The sequence below is a fragment of the Otolemur garnettii genome, unplaced genomic scaffold (assembly GCF_000181295.1).
Source record: "Otolemur garnettii isolate 467f Iridium unplaced genomic scaffold, OtoGar3 scaffold00006, whole genome shotgun sequence".
Taxonomy (NCBI): domain Eukaryota; kingdom Metazoa; phylum Chordata; class Mammalia; order Primates; family Galagidae; genus Otolemur; species Otolemur garnettii.
The window spans coordinates 30,821,216-30,841,695 of record NW_003852401.1 but is presented as its reverse complement, the minus strand read 5'-3'; the positions used below and the strand labels follow the sequence as shown (position 1 = coordinate 30,841,695).

General features: G+C 39.6%; 1 protein-coding gene across 1 annotated transcript in view; it reads right to left on the bottom strand.

Annotated features, from left to right (window-relative positions):
* Positions 1-374: 374 nt before the first annotated feature.
* Positions 375-20,480, bottom strand: part of TMC1 (transmembrane channel like 1) — a 175,877-nt gene continuing 155,771 nt past the window's right edge. The window contains exons 16-20 of the mRNA XM_003783047.1: positions 12,214-12,453; positions 8,052-8,177; positions 4,321-4,399; positions 4,143-4,194; positions 375-397 (exon numbers count right to left, since the gene is read on the bottom strand). Coding sequence (XP_003783095.1) covers positions 375-397; positions 4,143-4,194; positions 4,321-4,399; positions 8,052-8,177; positions 12,214-12,453 — 520 coding nt within the window. The remainder of the gene's footprint in view (positions 398-4,142; positions 4,195-4,320; positions 4,400-8,051; positions 8,178-12,213; positions 12,454-20,480) is intronic.

Sequence of the window (20,480 nt, the reverse complement as noted above, 5' to 3'; positions counted from 1 at the left end):
ATTCCTGCCACCAGTTCAAGAAAGCTAAGATGAGAGGAATGATGAAAGTTTTGAGTAAATGGTTTTTAAATTAACCTACCAACTAAACCAAGAACCTATACGGCTGGAACACATTCATTTTTAAACCGAAATTGTTAGGAAAAGTGTCAAGGACATAGAGGAGGGGATAAAGTGGTGGTGAAGAAACAAATTCTTAATTTGAAATAAAACGGAGACTCTTCTTGTCCAAGTAGGATTGATGATGCCTTGATTGACAGCATGACCTTGATAATCCATCAGTTATTTACAGCACTTGTTCTCTGGGCCGTGGCATAACACATCACTTTTCAACGGCAAGGCGGAGAGTACTTCTGGGCCCCAGGATGCCTATGAAGTTACTGGCCACCAGCAGCTGCAGCTGTTCCAAAATAAATACAACAGTAAAAGGTGGGGGTTGGGCAGAGACAAAGAGGCAAACGAAAACCGAGCCTTCCGTGTGCTCGGTGATCTGCATGAGGCAGCCTGACATCAAAACCTGCCAAACTTTGCCAAATATTTATATTCAAAATATCGCCCATATTTTTTATTCAGCAAAGTCCTTACAAATTCTAAAGGAGAATGAAAGTTCTGCCTTTTAAAATGGCATTTATTTCTTCCAAATCTTTCCAATAAAAGAGTTCCTCATTGTCCAGTGGCTATTCAGTAGGCGTTCACTGAGTGATTGTATACATTGTGGGAAAAATCAGATAAATAGCATGCTATACCATTTTATCATTATCGAAAGCAATAAAGATAACAATGAACCTGAACTAGAATTAGAAGTCACAATTTTTCACTCACCATTTTAAGCGCTAATTCGATAGTATTAAATTATACAAAAACACTGCCCGTGTGTGATGACCATGATTCTGCTACCTCATCGTCTGCATAGACTGGACAATACTAACCAACTCCCCTTCAGGTGGAATCCATCCCAGGCTCCACCTAATCATGGTACCCAGGTAAGCACTATGCAAAGAACAGAGTTAAGATGGAAATAGAACCAAGGCTCCTTTTAGTGTGGGAGATACAAAGATTCGCTTAGGCTGTGGAGGTAAATAGGTTAGATTGAAAGTTTGCTCTTTCCCAGACATGAAAGTCAAGATAATTAGGGGATGGGGGTGGGGGGTGGGGTGGGGGTAGAGGGTGGGAAGTGCCTATAAGCAAGGGCAGAACAGCAGAGGAGACAATAGTGATGTCAAATACTAGAAGCTGGAAGGCAGACAGAGTAGTGATAAGTGACTTATTAATTCTAACAAGTGGAAATCATAAACCAGCAAAGGAAAAAGATGAGAAGCAACATAATTTCAGAGAAAAGGACAGGAGCAGTGGCTCACGCCTGTAATCCCAGCACTGTGGGAGGCTGAGGCAGGAGAATTGCTTGAGGTCAGGAGTTGGAGACCAGCCTAATCAAGATCAAGATGCCTGTCTCTACAAAAAAAAAAGCCAGGTATTGTGGGGGGCACCCAAGTCCCAGCTGTACTGGAGCCGAGGCAGGAGGATTGCATGACCCTAGGAGTTTGAGGTTTCTGGGAGCTGTGATGACACCACTGCACTCTAGCCCCAGGCAACAAAGTGAGACTCTGCCTTAAATAAATAAATAAATAAAAGTAACTCTAGAAAGACTGGGTCTTCACTTCCCACCAGCAATTCTGGAATGTAGGAAGTTTCTGAAGCAATATTATTCTCAAGAAAGATTCTTTTTAATTGTTTAATCTAATTGGATGGGTGTTTTACACACCCAAACTATTAGTGAAAGGGAGATTAAAAGAAGGACAGTTTTAGATATGCAAGGTCTCAGAAAATTTACCTCTCAGGTATCTCTTCTTCTCTAAAGCATGTGAACAAACGAAGAATGTAGAAGTTGGAGGAAACAGAAAACAGAACAGAGTGACAGAGATGCTGGTGGACGGAGGTGAAAGGAAATCAGAGGAGGCGGCTGTGCACCAGACACGAGAGGGGAACCACGTGAGGTTCTGGGAGAGATTTCTCCAAGGAAATGAAATGGAAAGAAAATGCAGTATGTTTGAATATATCAACAGCATTATTTAATAAATTAGAGATTTGAAGATTGAATCACTGAAAAATGAGAACGTTTAAAAAAGAGACAATTATGAATACTGAGAAAACGGAAAACATGCACAAGCAGTCAGTTTCCAACATACGTGCAATGAAGCTATGGAAACACCATGTTTCCATAAAAATGTGCATTGTCCTCCCCAAAGTAATAATATAACTAACTAGGCAGACTGTGTGGAGAGATTGGTGAAAACATACAAAAAACAGCTAAATCTTTGTCTCTATTGTGGTTAATTCTAATAAATAATACTGAATCAAAAGTCAAGAATTTAACAACAAAATATTAGAGAGAAATACCTAAAGAATAAACTCAAAATGATGCAAATACATTAGAACCTCTGTAAATCGACCGTTCCAGGGATTTAACAAATCGGTCACCATACAGAGGTGATCATCATAAAAAACTAGGTCTACTGTGCTGATCACGTACATGTGGTGCATGTCTGGTCTATGAAAACAAGGTCAACTTGAAGAGGTGACCAATGCAGGGAGGTGGTCAGCTGTGGAGGTTCTACTGTATTTGCGTTTGGGTAGTTGGGTGTGGGAGAGGCAAAGAGGGCAAAATGGTGTAGGAGGTAAAAGGAGAACCTGTTTTTCATAATAAACTCTGTAGAATTACATAATAGCTATTTGCACCAGTAGCACTGATTTCAAAAAAAGTTTTATAAAAAGAGTAAAAGATAACCGTCAATCATTGTGATAGTGTATTACGCAATCAGCAGTTGACCTTGCACTTCTGCATGCCAGATAGAAAAGAAGGAAAAAATAAAAGGGCTAAGCATGAAGAAATGTGCGGAACATTTGTTGTTTGGCACCACCCAGCCTCCCCTTCCCCTTCTCTTAGGTAGATAGGCCCTTCCCAGTGCATTTCCCACACTTCAGGAAAGGTGACAATCCCAGCTCCAAGGCTGGGTCCTGACCGGCTTCAGCAACTCATGGCACTACATTGCCCAGACGAGGACTGGTCCAAGGAAGGACACATTTGGGGTGAATGTAAAAGAAAGAGACACCGGGGAATTTCTAAAAAGGAAGTCCCCATGCTCCTCCAAGAGAGCTTCTCATAGTCAGATTCTGTCTTCCTCTGGGTATTACAGTCTAAGCATACAGCATTGAAAGTTGTGGCATCCATTCCTGGTGCCATGAAGATCAGCCAGCGCCAAAGGAGTTAGTCTTGAGGGAGAAACCAGCTCAGTCCTGCCCATGTTCTAAACGTAGGATAGAAAGTGGCCTGAAGCCACACAGACACATCACTCCCCTGCAATTGTGTGGACTAGTAAATTTCTCAGTTTTAATTAGACCAATTTGAGCTGAGTTTTTTATTACTTACATGGGAGAAAAAAGACCTACTAATATAAAGAGTTTTAAAGTTAGAAGTGAAGGAAGAGTTGGCAGAGATTTCTTATTAAAGTCCTCATGCATAACTTTTCCATGGGGAATTCAAAGCATATTATTAATTTTTAGCAAATAAAAGCCTGCTTTATTCTAATATTTTAAAAATTAAGGGGGGCTAAAAAAGAAAAAGGAAAGTTTAATGGATTAGAAAAGGCTTCTATTGTACCCCATGACTGCATTAATGTGCATAGCAGTGATTTAATAAAAAAAAAGAAAAAGAAAAAGGAAAAAGAAAAAAAAAAGAAAAGGTTTCTGATAATAATAGTAAGCTCAGAGGACCCTCTGAAATCTTCTCAATGTATCCTGGGTGGAGAAAGGGTCATAGTGGGCAAGAAAGATGCTGCATTTACATATATTTGCATATGACTATATGGGTGTTTTCATCTAAAACTGCTAATTTTCAAGGTCAGGGTTTTTTTATTATTATCATCACTACTGCTAAGTTTATATTTCTAAATTTTCCTTTCTCTTTTTAGTCTCCCACTGGAAAACAACCAAACCTCTGGGTGGGATTGATGCCTAAGAAACACTACAAAGGTGATGGAAAGGATTGGGCAGCATTGCCACTCACTGTCCAGCGCCCCAGAAGAAACAAAAAGGAAGAGCATAGTGTTTGTACAAAAATAAAAATGGCAAACAGAAACATCTCCAACCTGCTCGTGCAGCTGCCATTTTCTTGTTTCGCATTTTGTTCTCCAAAGCTTGCTACGTGGAAAAAAAAAAAAAAAAAAAAAGAAGAAGAAGAAGAAGAAAATTAGACTTTCCTGGTATTTCCTGTTACTTATCTCTATGAATCAAGATGATATGTCAGTGAAATAAATTGTATCCTACCAGTTTCATCTTCTTTTTCAGATCCAGATTTGCTGCCTTCTGGCCCTTGGCAGTAGCGTTGAGATAATAAATGGTCAAACTGAATTAAAAAAAAAAAATAACGTTTTTGGTATTTTTTAGTTCCTCCAGTTTCTTCTTAAATTTAGATTAACTAAATCATAGGATGTTAGCCTGGGAATGAATGTTAAGATTATTTTCTACTCTAAATGTCTTATTTTATAGGTGAACAACTGAGGTCCAAAGAGGGAAGGAAGCGCCCTCAGAATGATGCAGGGATGAAGCCAGGCCTCAAAGCCTGGTGCTCTCTCTGCCATTCACACGGCCTGATGTCAGCCGCTGCTGCTTGGAAATATATTAACATGGATTTAAAGTATAATTGAAAGTAACATTTCAAACTGACGGCAGGGCATCCAGGAGAATGGAAAAATCTACTAAAACTTAGGAAATATGTTGAAGAAAAAGGAAAATGACTTTCTGCCATAAATTTCATTCTATGGCCTTTACAACTAAGACTGTAACCCTTATAGGCATAGGTAATTAGTATGGGGTTTTTGCCCACTGGATCTGATATATTGTTTCCATTTCTTCCTCCATAAATAAGAAAATATTTTATAAAAGAATATTCTTGGATTTCAAATGCCATTTACATTCTAGGTAGAGAAAATTGCAGCTGACAATTCTGCAAAAACAAATATGCTTATCTTTACTTAAGGCAAAATGAACAAAGAAAAAACAGTAAAAATATAAAGGTAACTGATATTACACTTTGTTGCAAATCACTAGACATTGAAGACATCCCTCTACTCCACAACACGGCAGATATTATCCTTTAAGAGACACCTGGCACTAGCAACACAATTACTGATATGATGTAGCTGGGTTTATTTCTTATATAAGTGACAGGAGTTTGACTAGAATTCTACACATGAAAGCATCCAGGTGTTTGCTGGCATGCAGTAAGCGTTCAATACATGTATATGTATAAATGCGCTTATTTGTGTGTTTTTGTTTGTTTGTTTGTTTTGAGACAGAGTCTCACTATGTCGACCTCAGGAGAGTGCCATGGCATCACAACTCACGGCAACCTCAACCTCTTAGGCTTAAGCAATTCTCTTGCCTCAGCCTCCCTCGTAGCTGGGACTACAGGTGCCTGCCACAATACCTGGCTATTTTCTTGTTGCAGTGGTCATTGTTGTTTAGCAGACCCAGGCTGGGCTCGAACCCACCAGCCTTGGTGCATGTGGCTGGCACTGTAACCACTGTGCAACAGGCACTGAGCCTATATGTGTGTTTTTTTCTCACAAAAGTTCTGGGATTTGGAAGATGAACTAAAAAAATCTCATAAGTCATTTCCAATTCTGGAATTCTCTGTCCACATGTTTTTCTATTAATACACATTAAATGAATATTTCTCACAAATCATTTTCTAGTCTCCAGAGAATGAACCTGAACTCTACTTAGATACTCAAAAACCATTCAAGCTGATCTGATATGATCCTTTGGGGAAATTCAAAATGCTTGTAATATTCTCTAATTAAAGGTAATAAAAAGTCAAGCCAATTGCATAAAGTAAAAGATGAGATCTCGGGATTTTAGAAAATCACATCAATAACTAATTGAAATTTTCAGCCAGAACCTCAGAACTAACATCCACTTTTCAGGACACCTATTTGACCCATACGTGCTGCCAGGTTTGTTCCAGGTTGTCCAGATCAAGGGCCAGCAAATGAGGGCGTCCAGGCCAAATCTGGCTCCTAAACTGTTTTGTAAAGCCCCTAAACTAAGAATGGTTTTACATCTCCAAATCCTTATATCGGCACATACACTAGGTTCTCAATTTTTCCTCTTGGCATAGAATGTCTGCTCTCCGGCCTGCTATGAAAAACATGCAGACTCTAAGTCTCTACCATCTCCACCACACAGCTTCCAACCCTTCTGATGTTCCCACCAACCCTGGAATGTTCCTGTCTGGTGCAGCAAGTGAGTGAAGGAAATAGGAACTGGGAATAGAAGACATGAGTTTGAATTCCACATATTAGTCACTTGACTAGGGACAGATCTTTAATATGCTATAGGTAATAAGATTAATGAAGCCAAAACTGCTTAAGATTGTTGTAGGAATTAAAGGACTCAGTGTGTAGACGGTGCCTGGAACAAAGGCAGGGTCAGTTCCTTTTCTACTCTCTTAAGACAATTAATCTTTCCATAGTGGCATTGGGACAATGCTGCTCCTTTGCTTACAAACCAATCTGCCTCTCAATCAACTAAGGATATAGTTACTAAATGTGCCATTTATGTTATGAGTGTGCTTTTTAAATAAGATCCCATTTATACTCCTAAAAGGTCTTGACTCTTGAAGGCCAGAGGATACTTATTCACCTGCTCTCAGAAGCCACAGTCCCATGAAAAGATGGATAAAGAAAATCACTTTAAAGGCCAGCTGGGGAAACCCACTGCATCTGGCAGGTCATTTTCCTGTGTGTCTGTGCCAGAGATTTACTATCAGATTCTTAGTACCACCCAAGATCAAGGTTCTGTAATATATAATAGGAACCTAATTGACTGTCTAACTGTCCTATTATTAACTTACCCTCATAGAGGACATTGTAGTGTGGAAGAATGGGAATTAGATTTACTACCAAAGGATCTACTTTAACTCTGATATCACCATCCTTCTATCTGTCTCACCTAGGAAAATCACTTCCTTCCTGTAAATCAGTTTTGCAACCTATGAAATGAGGAAGATGACCCTGGCCCTCATTACCTTATGTAGCTTGTGACTGTCACAGTGGCTGTAATGGCAACAGTGAGTGGGTCAGAGTCCCAGCTCCTTTACTTCAGACCACGGGGATTTTCCTCCCTGACGTTTCCTCCTTTGACTTTTATTTAGACAAACCCAACCCTTTGCATCAACTCCGTCCCTAAAGCATCCCTGAGGGTGGTTTGATAGCTGCCCTCCTTGACTGAGAGCAGGGCCAGCTCTATACTTTCTGTTAGGAGGTGCTCAGGGGCTGAAAGCAAGGGCAGGGCCCTGTTCTGGGCTCTTCCACAGCAAGGATATATTTTTACTTAGAATGTAAGTTTGTCCATAGTGGCCAAGAGTCACAAACCAATGAAAGTTATGTGGGAACAAAAGTCTTCCTCCAAGTCCCCCTTTGGAAATTGCTTCTGACTTTGAGAGAGAGACTCACTCAGGGACTTCCCAAGACCCTCCCATCCTCTGATTCTATTGCCATGGATATACAGCCCTCTAAGAACCAGGAGACAGGATGATTTTTAGACCCCTTAAGCCACTGGCCCCTAAAATACAGCCTCTAGAGCCCCCAAGGGGAATATTAACTTAGAGGCTCATTATTTCTGTATATTCACAGCCATCTGTTCTGTGGAACAAGAGGTGGGGCCGGGTTTGGGGGAAGCTCCATGTGCTGATTAGATTTAGTATTTAGCATTTATGTGTCCCTTGCTTTAGTTGTTTACAGATAATCATTTTGGTTACTTGGGAACAAATCTTATAATCCCGGCAAGCAGAGGCAGATGCAGATGGCTGTGAATTGCATCCAACAGGATCAGAACGTGGTTCATGGATTTCAGCCTCTCACCACCATGGAATCTGTGTTGAATGTGGTGAGGTTACAGCGCAGCCCTCCAGTGAGAGAGCTGGAAAAGACAAAACTTAAAAGAAGCCAGAAGAACATCACAGAGGCTCTTTCTAGAGTAGAGAAAGCACGTACGCCATCACCAAGACGACAGCAATGACCAGGCCGGGGTTAGAAAGCTGTCTCAGAATCTTCGCCATCCAGCTCGGGAAATCATGCTCCAGGGTCTCTCCAATGACTTCAAACATTCTATTTTTGCCACTGGAAAGAAAAAGGAGGGGGGGACTTTATTATGAACATAAGAAAAACCATGAGGACAGCAAGAAAACCAGAAATCTTCCCCCAGTACTGCTCACGCCCTCCTTCAGGTTAGGAATCCGACGTTTAGCTCCAACTCCCGGTATTGTGACTCATTGTCACCGTAATGGATTATATATGAGAAATGCGACCACATAAATATATAGTCAAAGCAGATAGGAAATTAACCACAGCTTCAGGAGATTTTTAAAACTGTATTTCTAAGATTTTGATTGAAATGCATTTGTACATAGTTCCAACATCTGCCTCTGCTCCTCAAGAGAGGGCTCTCTTTGGGCTGAGTGAATAGGGCACTCAGTCTTGGAAATGAACCCAAGGACTGAACGGCCTATCAGAACAAAATCTATAAATAATCTAATATCTCTCTCCACACGATGGATTCCATCATTCTCCACAAAGCCTCCTGATCAGAGACTTTAATAGGCAACCACACAAGTGATGAGCTCGTTTCTCTCTGTGTTGCTCCCTACACAGGCCTTAATGAGCACCAGCTCAGCTCCGCTGCTAAGACCCGTTAATGTAAGAAGAAGTTCTTATAAACTAGAGAAATGAGAACACGATGTCTTAACTAGGTACAGAATATCCAGAATTGTCCTGCAATACCCATTAGGCCAAGTTATTTTTTCCATATATACATGTTTATTCTATGAAAAGATGTAATTTTCAGAGATTTTGGATTGGGTTTCACACAACTGTATGCATCATTGGAATAAATTCAGTGGTAACATTTAATATAATGTTTGGTTTTGCTTTCGTTTTTCAACCCTTAAACATTTTCAATTGCTAAATAAAGATGACCCACAAGTACCAAATCAGATGTCTTTTTTCTCCTGATCTAATACTGTTTTACAATAAGCCAGGAGTGACTACAAGTGTTTTGTCAGGAGTCAATGGACTACACAGGTACATATTTTGCTTCACAAACAAACCCTGGGGGTTCTTGGGTACATTTTCCAGGTCAGGATCTTACTGAAGAAAGGAGTCCAGCCCTCCAAATTATACACACGTTATAGAAGCAACTCCCAGTTCCTGGCAATCCCTTCTCCTGCCATGTTAGCCAAAGTGTGCATTTCACAATATTCTCAGAAGTCCTTTCCAGCTGTCTGTGACTGTACATTCCAGGGATGTGTCACCACCATGAATTGATAGGTTGGCTGCGACAAAGCTCTGTCCCCTCTGGATGAGAAGAGTGAATGAGAAGACCTGCCTGTCTTTCCACTGGCCTGTGAGCACCAGAGGACTAGAGTCAATGCTCAGGACGTGGGTTTCTCTGCATGTCCTCTAGTGCTGGGTGCACAGTAAGAGACATCATTCACCATTCATCAGAATTATAGACCAGCACCCTACTGTGTCCTGGACTCAGAGAGACGAAAATGCTCTGTCACCAAGCTCTACAAGTCAGCTAAACTACTAAGAAAAACACCTAACTCCAAATCAATAAAACTGACATGAAAATAATCTATCTAAATAGCACAGAAAGGCTTGGCACCTGTACCTCAGTGGCTAGGGCACCAGCAACATACACCAGAACTGGCAGGTTAGAATCCAGCCTGGGCCTGCCAAACAACAATGACAACTACAACCAAAAAATAGCAGATGTTGTGTCAGGTGCCTGCAGTCCCAACTACTTGGGAGGCTGAGGCAAGAGAATCGCTTAAGCCCAAGAGTTTGAGGTTGCTGTGAGCGATGATGCCACAGCACTCTGCTGAGGGCAACATAGTGAGACTCTGTCTCAAAAATAAATGAATAAATAGCACAGACATACCATTTTCTCAGCACTCCTTGATTATGAAATAATGATATTATATGTAGTAATTTTGCCTACATTTGTCAATTAGGAAACTTTTGATTAAAGTCAGACACTAGGCCTTAGACATAAACTAAGTTCTTTTCAGTAAAAATCAGAGTAACGCGAGGTGATATAAGGAAAGCCAGAGGAGCCAGGGCTTAAAAAGCTGTATTTGGGCAGCCATTGTATGTGTCTAACACAGTGGTATTTTAAATCTGAATGTGCCTATGTAAGCATGGCCAAGCTCTGTGATAGTGCTGTGTGGTTTCTGGCATAGACAGCTAAGGTCCTTTTCTACATTTTACTGAGAAGAATCAACTTCCAATTAAAAAATTAAATGCACACCTAAAAATTAAATGCACACCTTAAATGGATATTAAGTTGTGCAGGTAATTTGTCCTAGATATTAAGTTGTGCAGGTAATTTGCAACTAACTAAAACCTTTGAACTGCCTATCTCTAAAAATTTGTATTTTGAGATTTATTAAGGATTTATTAAAAACAAATGTCTCTTTTAAGACTGTAATTTCATATTTAGTCTCCAGATGTCACTGTCTGCATTATTTATTTCAGCCCACTTGGCAAACACACCCCCACACAGTGCAATGAACAGAGCTTGTCAACATCATTTCCTGAGCACGACAGAACTCCAGCTCCTTTGCTTATCAGCTGGCCATTTTCTTTCTTTTCTGGCAAAGCAATAACAGACTACTGGAGTGGAAATGCCTCTTTTATACTTAGTCTGTGGACAATGAACCTTTTGACTTTAATTAAATTTACTTGGGTTTGACGGCACAAAGGGGAAATTATATGTGGTCCTTACAGCATCGTGCTTGTCAGTCACACGGCTTTTTACTTTCTCATTCCCTCCACTGAAAAGTTGCGATAGCTCAAGTGTATGCTGGTTGGTGACTTATCCTGCAGAGATTCTTGGAGGGACTTGTGGTAGACTCATTTCTAAAGCCCCTGAGGGAATGAAATCTCATCCCCTGGATCCTAGGGACTTTGCTTTCTGATGCGTGCCACAGAGAGAATTCTGTCATAGAAAACTATGGAAATACACATCTCCAACTTGGATCAGAGAGCCTTCTGGACTCTTGATTGCTCATTTGAATGATACTTGGGGAAAATATATGAGGAACAGCCTTAGTGTTTTTTCTGCCAGCATTCATGGGTGTCCAACCTGCAGGCCATGTGCAGGTTATTTGATGACTGCTTTGCTTATCTGTGGTGTTGGATATCATGAAAAGTATGCATGGACCTTTTCTTTGGCTCATCAATTTTTTTTCATTAGTATTTGTGTATTTAATGTGTGGCCCAGGCTGGGTGTGGTGGTTCATGCCTGTAATCCTAGCAGTCTGGGAGGCCCAGGTGGGTGGATTCCCTGAGCTCAGGAATTAGAGACCAGAGTTTGCCAGAATGAGACCCTATCTCTACAAAAAAAAAAAAGCTAGGCACGTGGCAGGTGCATGTAGTCCCAGCTATTGGAAAAGCTCAGGCAAGAGAATCTCTTAAGCCCAAGACTTGGAGGTTGCTGTGAGCTATGATGCCACAGCACTCTACCGAGGGCCACAAAGTGAGATTCTGTCTCAATAAAAAATAAATAAATAAATAAACTGTGTGTGGCCCAAGACAAGAGAACTCTTAATTCTTCTAGTGTACAGCAGAAAAGATAAACAGTTGGACGTTCTGTAGCATTTTGGATCACAAATTGTGTGATCCACTTTACAGTAAGTCATTATGATATTTAATAATTATTCCATGTCCTAGGTAAAGTGTGGCGCATCTTTTTAAGGTGGTGGTGCCCATGAGAGGGAGCAATAGCTGACTATGTCCGGAAGTGATGGCCCAGCATCAGGAAAACTCACTCCCAGACTAGTGCCACCAAACCTTGCTCCTAACTACCCCCTAATGCGGAAACAGCTCAGATTCTTTGTTCTTATTTCACCCAGGCAGAACCTGGAGCACCATAAATTATTTCCCTTTTGTGATTTCCAAATGAGAAAATAGATGGAATTTGCCAAGAATCTCCTTGTCTTATAATGAGACTGAATTCTCAAAGGATCTAATTTCTATTGTCCAAAGTGCCACTGTTTGACAAAAAATTACCTTCTACACTACAATGAGTGGCCATTCCCATCTCTGCCCCTGATAAAACACTATGCCTAAGTCAAATTCAAAGACAAGAGACCTGAAGGGGCCACAATCAAAGGACGGTGGGAGGGACACGATCATGTATAAGACTGGCATGGTGGACAGGAAGAGGATGAGCAGGAGCATGCCCAGGTAGAAGTTGTTGGATCTGGAAGCTTTGAAGACTCGGGCCTCGGGAACATTGCAGCACATTACGGCCCAGCACTGGAAGTACATGGATGTGTGGAGTCGGAGGATATTGATGCCGGGGAGGCTGGGAGCAAAGAAGGAGCCCATCCTAGAAAGAAAACAGAGCTCTGCTCAATGTTGAGTCTCTACCCCATGGCAAAGTCACACTGCACCTGTTTATTTTACATCATGCTTCGTTTCCAAAGGCAGACAATATATTCAATCACATAAACCCTTTTTATATGTAAGCCTAATTAATCTACTTTACCATATCCTGCATTAGTTTACTTATTGCCAACAAAAATTCTTTCCTAGAAAGGATGCTGTAACTAACTATATGTACTGTCATTAGTAAAGTTAAACTACAACACAGTAAACAATATATTCCAATTGTTTTACTTCTTTCTTCTAATTCTAAATTGTCCTAAAATTCAAGTAATTGGTTAGCATATCTACTAATATAACTTTTAAAAAATAATTGACCTTCTGGCTTGGCACCTATAGCTCAGTGGCTAGAGTGCCAGCCACATACACCGGAGCTGGCGGGTTCGAATCTAGCCTGGGCCTGCCAAACAACGACAACTACAACAAAAAAAAATAACTGGGCATTGTGGTACGCGCCTATAGTCCCAGCTGCTTGGGAGGCTGAGGAAAGAGAATTGCTTAAGCCCAGGAGTTTGAGGTTGCTGTGAGCTGTGACGCCATGACATTCTATGGAGGGCAACAGCTTGAGATTCTGTCGCAAAAATAAATTTGACCTTTATGCTAAGCATTCATTCTGTTCAAACAAACTGCACATTTGTATTAAATCGCTTTTTTCATTTAAACAAATTTTCTTTTTCTGATGCTGAGAGTTGTGTCTTTGTAGCTGTAGTGCTTGAAAGTTGATTGCAAAGCAGCATTGGTGCTCAATAATATACTATGTCTTGTCGATGATTTGTAGTTAGCTCATATGTTTTTGAAGTGAAAATTCCACACAAGCACTTAAATTTATCTGCTTACTCTTATTTTAGCCTGTCCCAGAAATCCTCTGCTTTGTGTAGCTGACATTCGAAAAGTATTTTAAAATACCACTTTAGGCGGGAACCACTTAGGTGAGGTCACTTGATAGCTTTATTTGATGGCTGAATTCATTTATTTCAATGAAATAAGTTTCAACTTTCTAGGATGAGAAAATTCCTTAGCACCATGAAACAATAAAAATAGTAATTTGTCAGTCCAAAACCAAAAAGAAGATACCTGTGCACTTATTTTATAAGTGAAGACTTCTCTTTTAACCTGCCTCAACTATAATAAGGCTCTTAACATTTCTAGTTAAGATTAATTTTTTATACTCCCTGGATATGTAGAGTAGTTGTTTAATCCACTGTAAATGTGGAAGAGGACAGAGACATTTTTTATTTAGATGAAGAAGTTAGTTTCTGCAATAGTTGAACTCATGCCAATCCAAAGTTAACGCATTCCTTTGAAAAGTGAAGCCTAGCCATGGTTTGAGTAGCCTTGTTGTTAGGTCTCCAGACAACAGATCTGAATGATCTGTTTAGCACAGTGAATTGACCAAAGACTTTGTAGCAAGATAAACTATTTTTTCTAAATAAAGGATCGATTTAAAACAATACATTATACCTTCATTACAGAACAGCAAGTGAGAAGATGGAACCAAAAAATGTGCACAGCTGATGGGTCAGAATTTCAAAACACTAGATTATATCCCCAAATACCAACATTCCTGGATGATTATGCTTACTTCCTTCTAAACATCAGATGACTCTGTCACTTGTTTTGGCCAATAAAATATGAATAGAAATGATGTGTCTCACTTGTGGGTAGAAACTATAAAAGTGCTGTATGGTTCTTCCTTCTCTTCTCTCTCTGCTGCTGTTACACGCCATCAGGCTGAGTCTCTGATGAGAGGCTAAGTTCTAAGAGCAGAGCTCTCCCCCAACTCACATTAGACATGTTCTTTTGGTAAGCCACTAAGACTTTGAGGTTGAGCTTCACTGTTACATAACCTAATCGATTCTAAAATAATTTAGAACAATAATTTTGCACATACTTTAAAACCTAGATCCATGTATTTGTACCTAACTGTATGTTGCTTGTTTGTATGCATAGACAGGTACACACATATTATTTGTGCATGGATCTATAGATAAATAAATTTCAAATTAAATATCACATAGATACTTGGGACAACTGTCTCAAAAACCATAACCTAGAAAAACAGGTCCCGGTACAGTGAAATCTGAATCTTCATGCTGGTCTTAGCTTTGTTCCTAAATCACTCACCAGGTTGGCTCACTTCATTCTTTATCCAGACTTGATTCTATCAGTTAAAAATCACTGTAATACCTTGGCCTTATAAAATGCTTTTATTCCAAGGAGATCAAAGCAGATGAAAACTTCTTTTGTTTAATTCCCCATGTGATTCTAGTTACATGCACATGTCAGGGAAGCTATTCACATCTGATCCACTGAGAAATGAGGGAGAAAATATAAAAAGATTGGCCAGAAGGTACCAGATTGGCCAGGTACCTCTCTAAATGAAGCAGTGTTGAAGCAATGCTCAAAATTCATCCTCTCTCTCACAGTATGTTCCTGCTGCTCCTCTACATCCTGCTATGATACAGATATTATGTGTTTTTATCATTTAAAAATATCATTACAGAAACCCATGATGTCTATTTTGGAAAAAAAAAACAGCATATAAATATGAAGGTTTTCTGATTATTCAGCCAAATCATAACAAAATGGATATTACCTATAAATGTTGACTTTAATAACATCTGAGTAAATAACCTCTACTTCTGGGTGGTGCCCATAGCTCAGTGGATAGGGCACTGGCCACATACACCAAGGCTGGCAGGTTCGAACACAGCCCGGGCCAGCTAAAACAACAATGACAACTGCAACAACAACAACAATAACAAAAACAATAAATATCCAGGTCTTGTGGTTATTAATAGCCAGGCCAAGTGCCTATAGTCCCAGCTACTTGGAAGGCAGAGGCAAAAACGGATCACTTGAGCCCAAGAGTTTGAAGTTGTTGTGAGCTGTGATACCATTGCACTCTACCCAGGGTGACAGCTTGAGACTCTGTCTAAATAAAATAAAATAAAACAACCTCTACTTCTAAGCAATTCCTAAAGCAGTAATTGAATGACTCTAGTCACAAACCAATGGAATGGCATAGAAAATCTCCATGCCATTTTGATTCTGGAAAAAAAATGGATATACTCAGGCATCAGATCTTCATGCCTCATAAAATAATAGAACTACCAATGGGAGGACCTTTGTGCAGAATGAGGCTATTAATTTTACATAGCACCCTCCCTGCTCCTCCCCCACACCACACCCTCTGTCCCTCACCAATCTCCTGGTGTTAGGAAGGGAATATTTGGGCAGAGTTGACCTAAAGGTGAATAATAGATTTATAGCTATTGTGCTTCTGGAACTCTGGAAAGTTTGTGAATATCTTTGTACCCTCAAAAACTGCTATCACTTACTTTCTAAAGCCTCTTTGAACTAACCAGAAGCAGGCTTGACCCCTGTCTGAGGCATGAATACTTAGAAAGTGGTAGTGTAGTGATAGGGCAGAGATTTTGATAATGGCTCTGCCTATGAAAGAACTGGAAAAAAATTTAAATTTTTAATAATTTCAATATGAAACACAGTGGACTAAAATATTAAATAGTTGTGAAATCACAAGTGAAACTAATCAGGGCAGGACAGTAATTACAGTACCTTTTTTGACAAGAAAAATGAATCCCTAGGCCAATCTGCTGTCTTAACTCAGAAAGAACACGGCAGACATGCAGCATATATCCAGATGAATGACACCCACCAGGCCTGAGGGATTTATGACATTTTGTATAAAAGTCACTGATTTAAGACAGTAGTTTCTCATTACTATAACAGTTATGTCAACCATTTTCTGTCATGACAGCAAAATCCCCTTCAAGAAATGACAGATCAGGACCCACAGAAGCTGTTTCTTTCCTCTCTCTGCAGGAGTTACTCCTTGGGCTACCTCCACTTTCCTCCCTGCTTGGAGAACAAGGGGTGCATTTCACTCCTTAATGACTGTGAACATGAGCCACACTTGGAAAACTTAGAAAAGAAGGGAATGAGAATTACATATTAAATGTGCCCCACAAGAGAGAAAATAATATTTTTATAGTATTTTCTTCATATTGATTCACCTGGGAATGCACAAGAATTTGATAGACCCCATAGCAATATGATGGAACCCCAGATGGTGGTCTTTATGCTACTGAAGCAAGACGGCGTTAACATTTACAGAGCCTGTATGAGCACCCAAAGGTTTAATAATTCAGTCCAGCTATGGTTGAAGGATTTGAGTAAGACTTGACACTTGTTCAAAACCTGAGGCTATCCTAGCACTTGTGATTAGGCCAATGGTATGGTTGGTAGCACAATATTATATTAGGCACATGTCCTCAGGATAAAGTAGCTCAATTATAACAGTTTGTGGGTTGGTGTGCTCTTAGATAAGAGTGACAAATTTCTGGCCTGGTACAGTGGCTCATGTCTATAATCCTAGCATTCTGGAGGCCAGGGCAGGAAGACCCCTTGAGCTCAGGAGTTCAAGACCAGCCTGAGCAAGAGCAAGAGTGAGACCCCAACTCTACTAAATAATAGCAGGTCATCGTGACAGATGCCTGTAGTCCCAACTATTAGGAAGGCTGAGGCAGGAGGGTCACTTGAACCCAGAAAGTTGAGTTTGCTACAAGTGAGGCTGATGCCATGGTACCCAAGCCTGGGCAAGAGAATGAGACTTGGTTTAAAAAAAAATCCAAACACATTGTCCTCAGATGAATCAAATGTTATGGTTCAGTTTTTAAACTCAAAAATGGTCTCTGGGGAGCACCAGAGCAAGTCATACTTGAGCTGCCAGCAGACCCCTCCTATCTAGTTGCTGGGGACCTTTTGAACTCCCCACCTGAGACTGGTGCTGACTGGGACAATTGATTTGGAACTCTTGAACTGGGCCAATCACTCAAGGACTATCCAAAGTGGTACCCTGGGTGTGTAGTTGTGGGAAGGTTTGATTCCTTTTCCAGTTGTTGCCTGTAGGGTGGGGGTGGGGGTGGTGACTTAATTACTGGTATTTCTCCACAGCTGAGACTTCAACCCAGAGTAACTGATTCACTAAGGTAAGACAGAGACCAGCTGAAAACAAGACAGAGCCACTTAGCCCCGCCACACCAAGCAGGTCCCCAGTGTCTCAGGCCGTAGCACTGTATGGGTCCTTTGTGAACCTCTAGAGGAAAAGGTACAAACACCAGTCCCAGCTTTTCGGCAAAGGGCTGGTTAATCACTACTCCAAGAGCCCCCACCCAACTTCACCTTATCTGCTCAGATAGCCAAAAGGTGTAAAATATTCATCAGACAGAATCAGCAGAAAAACTCTGGTAACATGAATAACCAGAGTAGATCAGCTCCCCCAAGGAATGACATGGTGGACACAAGTGAAGATCCTATTCATAAACAAACGGCTGAGATGTCAAACATTGAATTCAGAATTTGGATTACAAATAAGATTAATAGAATGGAGGTAAAGTTGGAATTATAAATTCAAGGAGAATTTCAAAAGTTGTCCCAAGAATTCAATGAATTCAAAGACAAAATCACCAAAGATTTTGACACATTGAGACAAGAATCTGCAGCCCTCAAAGATCTGAGATATACAGAAGAATCCCTTAGTAACAGAATGGAGCAGGCAGAAGAAAGGATTTCTGACATTGCAGACAAAGCTTCTGAACACTCCCAAACACTCAAAGAGGAAGAGAAGTGGAGAGCAAAAATGGATCATTCAGAGAGCTCTGGGATAATTCAAAGAATTATTAATATTTACCTTATAGAATTCTTAAAGGAAACGAAGTGGCTTCAAAAAGCACAGAGGCTCTTTGAAGAAGAACTTTCCAGACATGCTAGGATATTCTGAAATTCAGGTATCAGACAGTTTCAGAACCCCAGCATGACTCAACCTGAATAAGAAATCTCCAAGGCACATTATAATTAACTTCACCAAAGTAAAAATGAAGGAGAAAATTCTGCAAGCAGCCAGATGTAAGAAAACAGTAACCTACAAGGGGAAGAACATTAGAATGACTGCAGATCTCTCTGCTGAAACCTTTCAAGCTAGAAGAGGGTGTTCATTAACTTATATATAATCTCCTAAAACAAAAGAACTTTCAACCCAGGATCCTGTATCCAGTGAAACTGAGTTTCACTGGAGAAATTAAATACTTTAATGACATTCACATGTTAAAGAAATTTGCCATAACTAAACCAGCTCTCCAGGACATTCTCAGACCTATCCTCCATAATGACCAGCACAATTCTCCACTACAAAAGTAAACTCACTCAGAAACTTGATCAAATTCCAACTTCCAGTGGTGAAAGGATTAAAAATGCCCACTGGACCTTCAAAAAACTCAATACCCAAAATTCTACCAGGCTTACCAATATTTATAATTAATGTAAATGGCTTAAATTGCCCTCTAAAGATGCACAGGTTCACTGACTAGATATAAAAACTCAGGCCAAATATCTGCAGCATACCAGAATCTCATCTTACCTTAAAAGATAAATATAATCTCAGGGTGAAGAAATAGTCATCTATATTTAAGACAATTGGAAATCAGAAAAAAGCAGTTGTTGCAATTTTATTCTCAGATACAATAGGCTTTAAACCAACAAAAGTAAGGAAAGATAAGAATGGTCACTTCATATTTCTTAAGGGTAACACTCAGCATGATGAGATTTCAATTATTAACATTTATGCACCCAACCAGAATTTGCTTCAATTTATAAGAGAGACTTTAACAGACATAAACAACTTGATTTCCTTCAGCATCATAAAAATTGGAGATTTTAACACTCTTTTGGCAGTGTTGGATAGATCCTCCAATAAGAAGCTAAGCAAAGAAATTTTAGACTTAAACTTAACCATCCAACAATTGTATTTAACAGACATCTACAGAACATTTCATCCTAACAAATCTGAATACACATTCTTCTCATCAGCCCATGGGACATTCTCCAAGATTGATCACATCTTAGGTCACATGTCTAACCTCAGCAAATTTAAAAGAATAGAAATTATTCCTTGCATCTTCTCAGACCATCATGAAATAAAAGTTGAACTCAGTAACAACAGGAATCTTCAGACTCATACAAAAACATGGAAGCTAAATAACCTTATGTTATTAAGGTTATTAAGGTTATTAAACTGGGTCATAGATGAGATTAAGAAGGAAATTACCATATTTTTGGAACAAAAGAATAATGAAGACATGAATTATCAGAACCTCTGGAATACTGCACAGGCAGTACTAAGAGAGAAATTTATAGCACTGCAAGCCTTTTCCTCAAGAGAACAGAAAAAGAGGAAGTTAACTTAATGGGACATCTCAAGCAACTGGAAAAGGAAGAACATTCCAATCCCAAACCCAGCAGAAGAAAAGAAATAACCAAAATTAGATCAGAATTAAATGAAATTGAAAACAAAAGGATTATACAACAGATTAATAAATCAAAAAGTTGGTTTTTTGAAAAGATCAATAAAATAGATAAACCTTTGACTAAGCTAACCAGGAAAAAAAGAGTAAAATCTCTAATTTCATTAATCAGAAACAGTAAAGATGAAATAACAACAGATTCCTCAGAAATTCAAAAAATCCTTAATGAATATTACAAGAAATTGTATTTTCTGATATACAAAATCTGAAGGAAATAGACCAATACTTGGAAGCATACCACCTTCCTAGACTTAGCCAGAATGAAATGGAAATGTGGAACAGGCCTATATCAAGTTCTGAAATAGTATCAACTATACAAAATCTCCCTAAAAAGAAAAGCACAGGACCAGATGGCTTCACATCAGAATTCTACCAAACCTTTAAAGAGGAACTAGTACCTATATTACTCAATCTTTTCCAAAATATAGAAAAAAGAGGAATACCACCCAACATATTCTATGAAGCAAACACCACCTTGATCCTCAAACCAAGATAAGGCCCAACAAGAAGAGAAAATTATAGACCAATATCACTAATGAATATTTATGTGAAAATATTCAACAAGATCCTAGCAAACAGAATCCAGCAA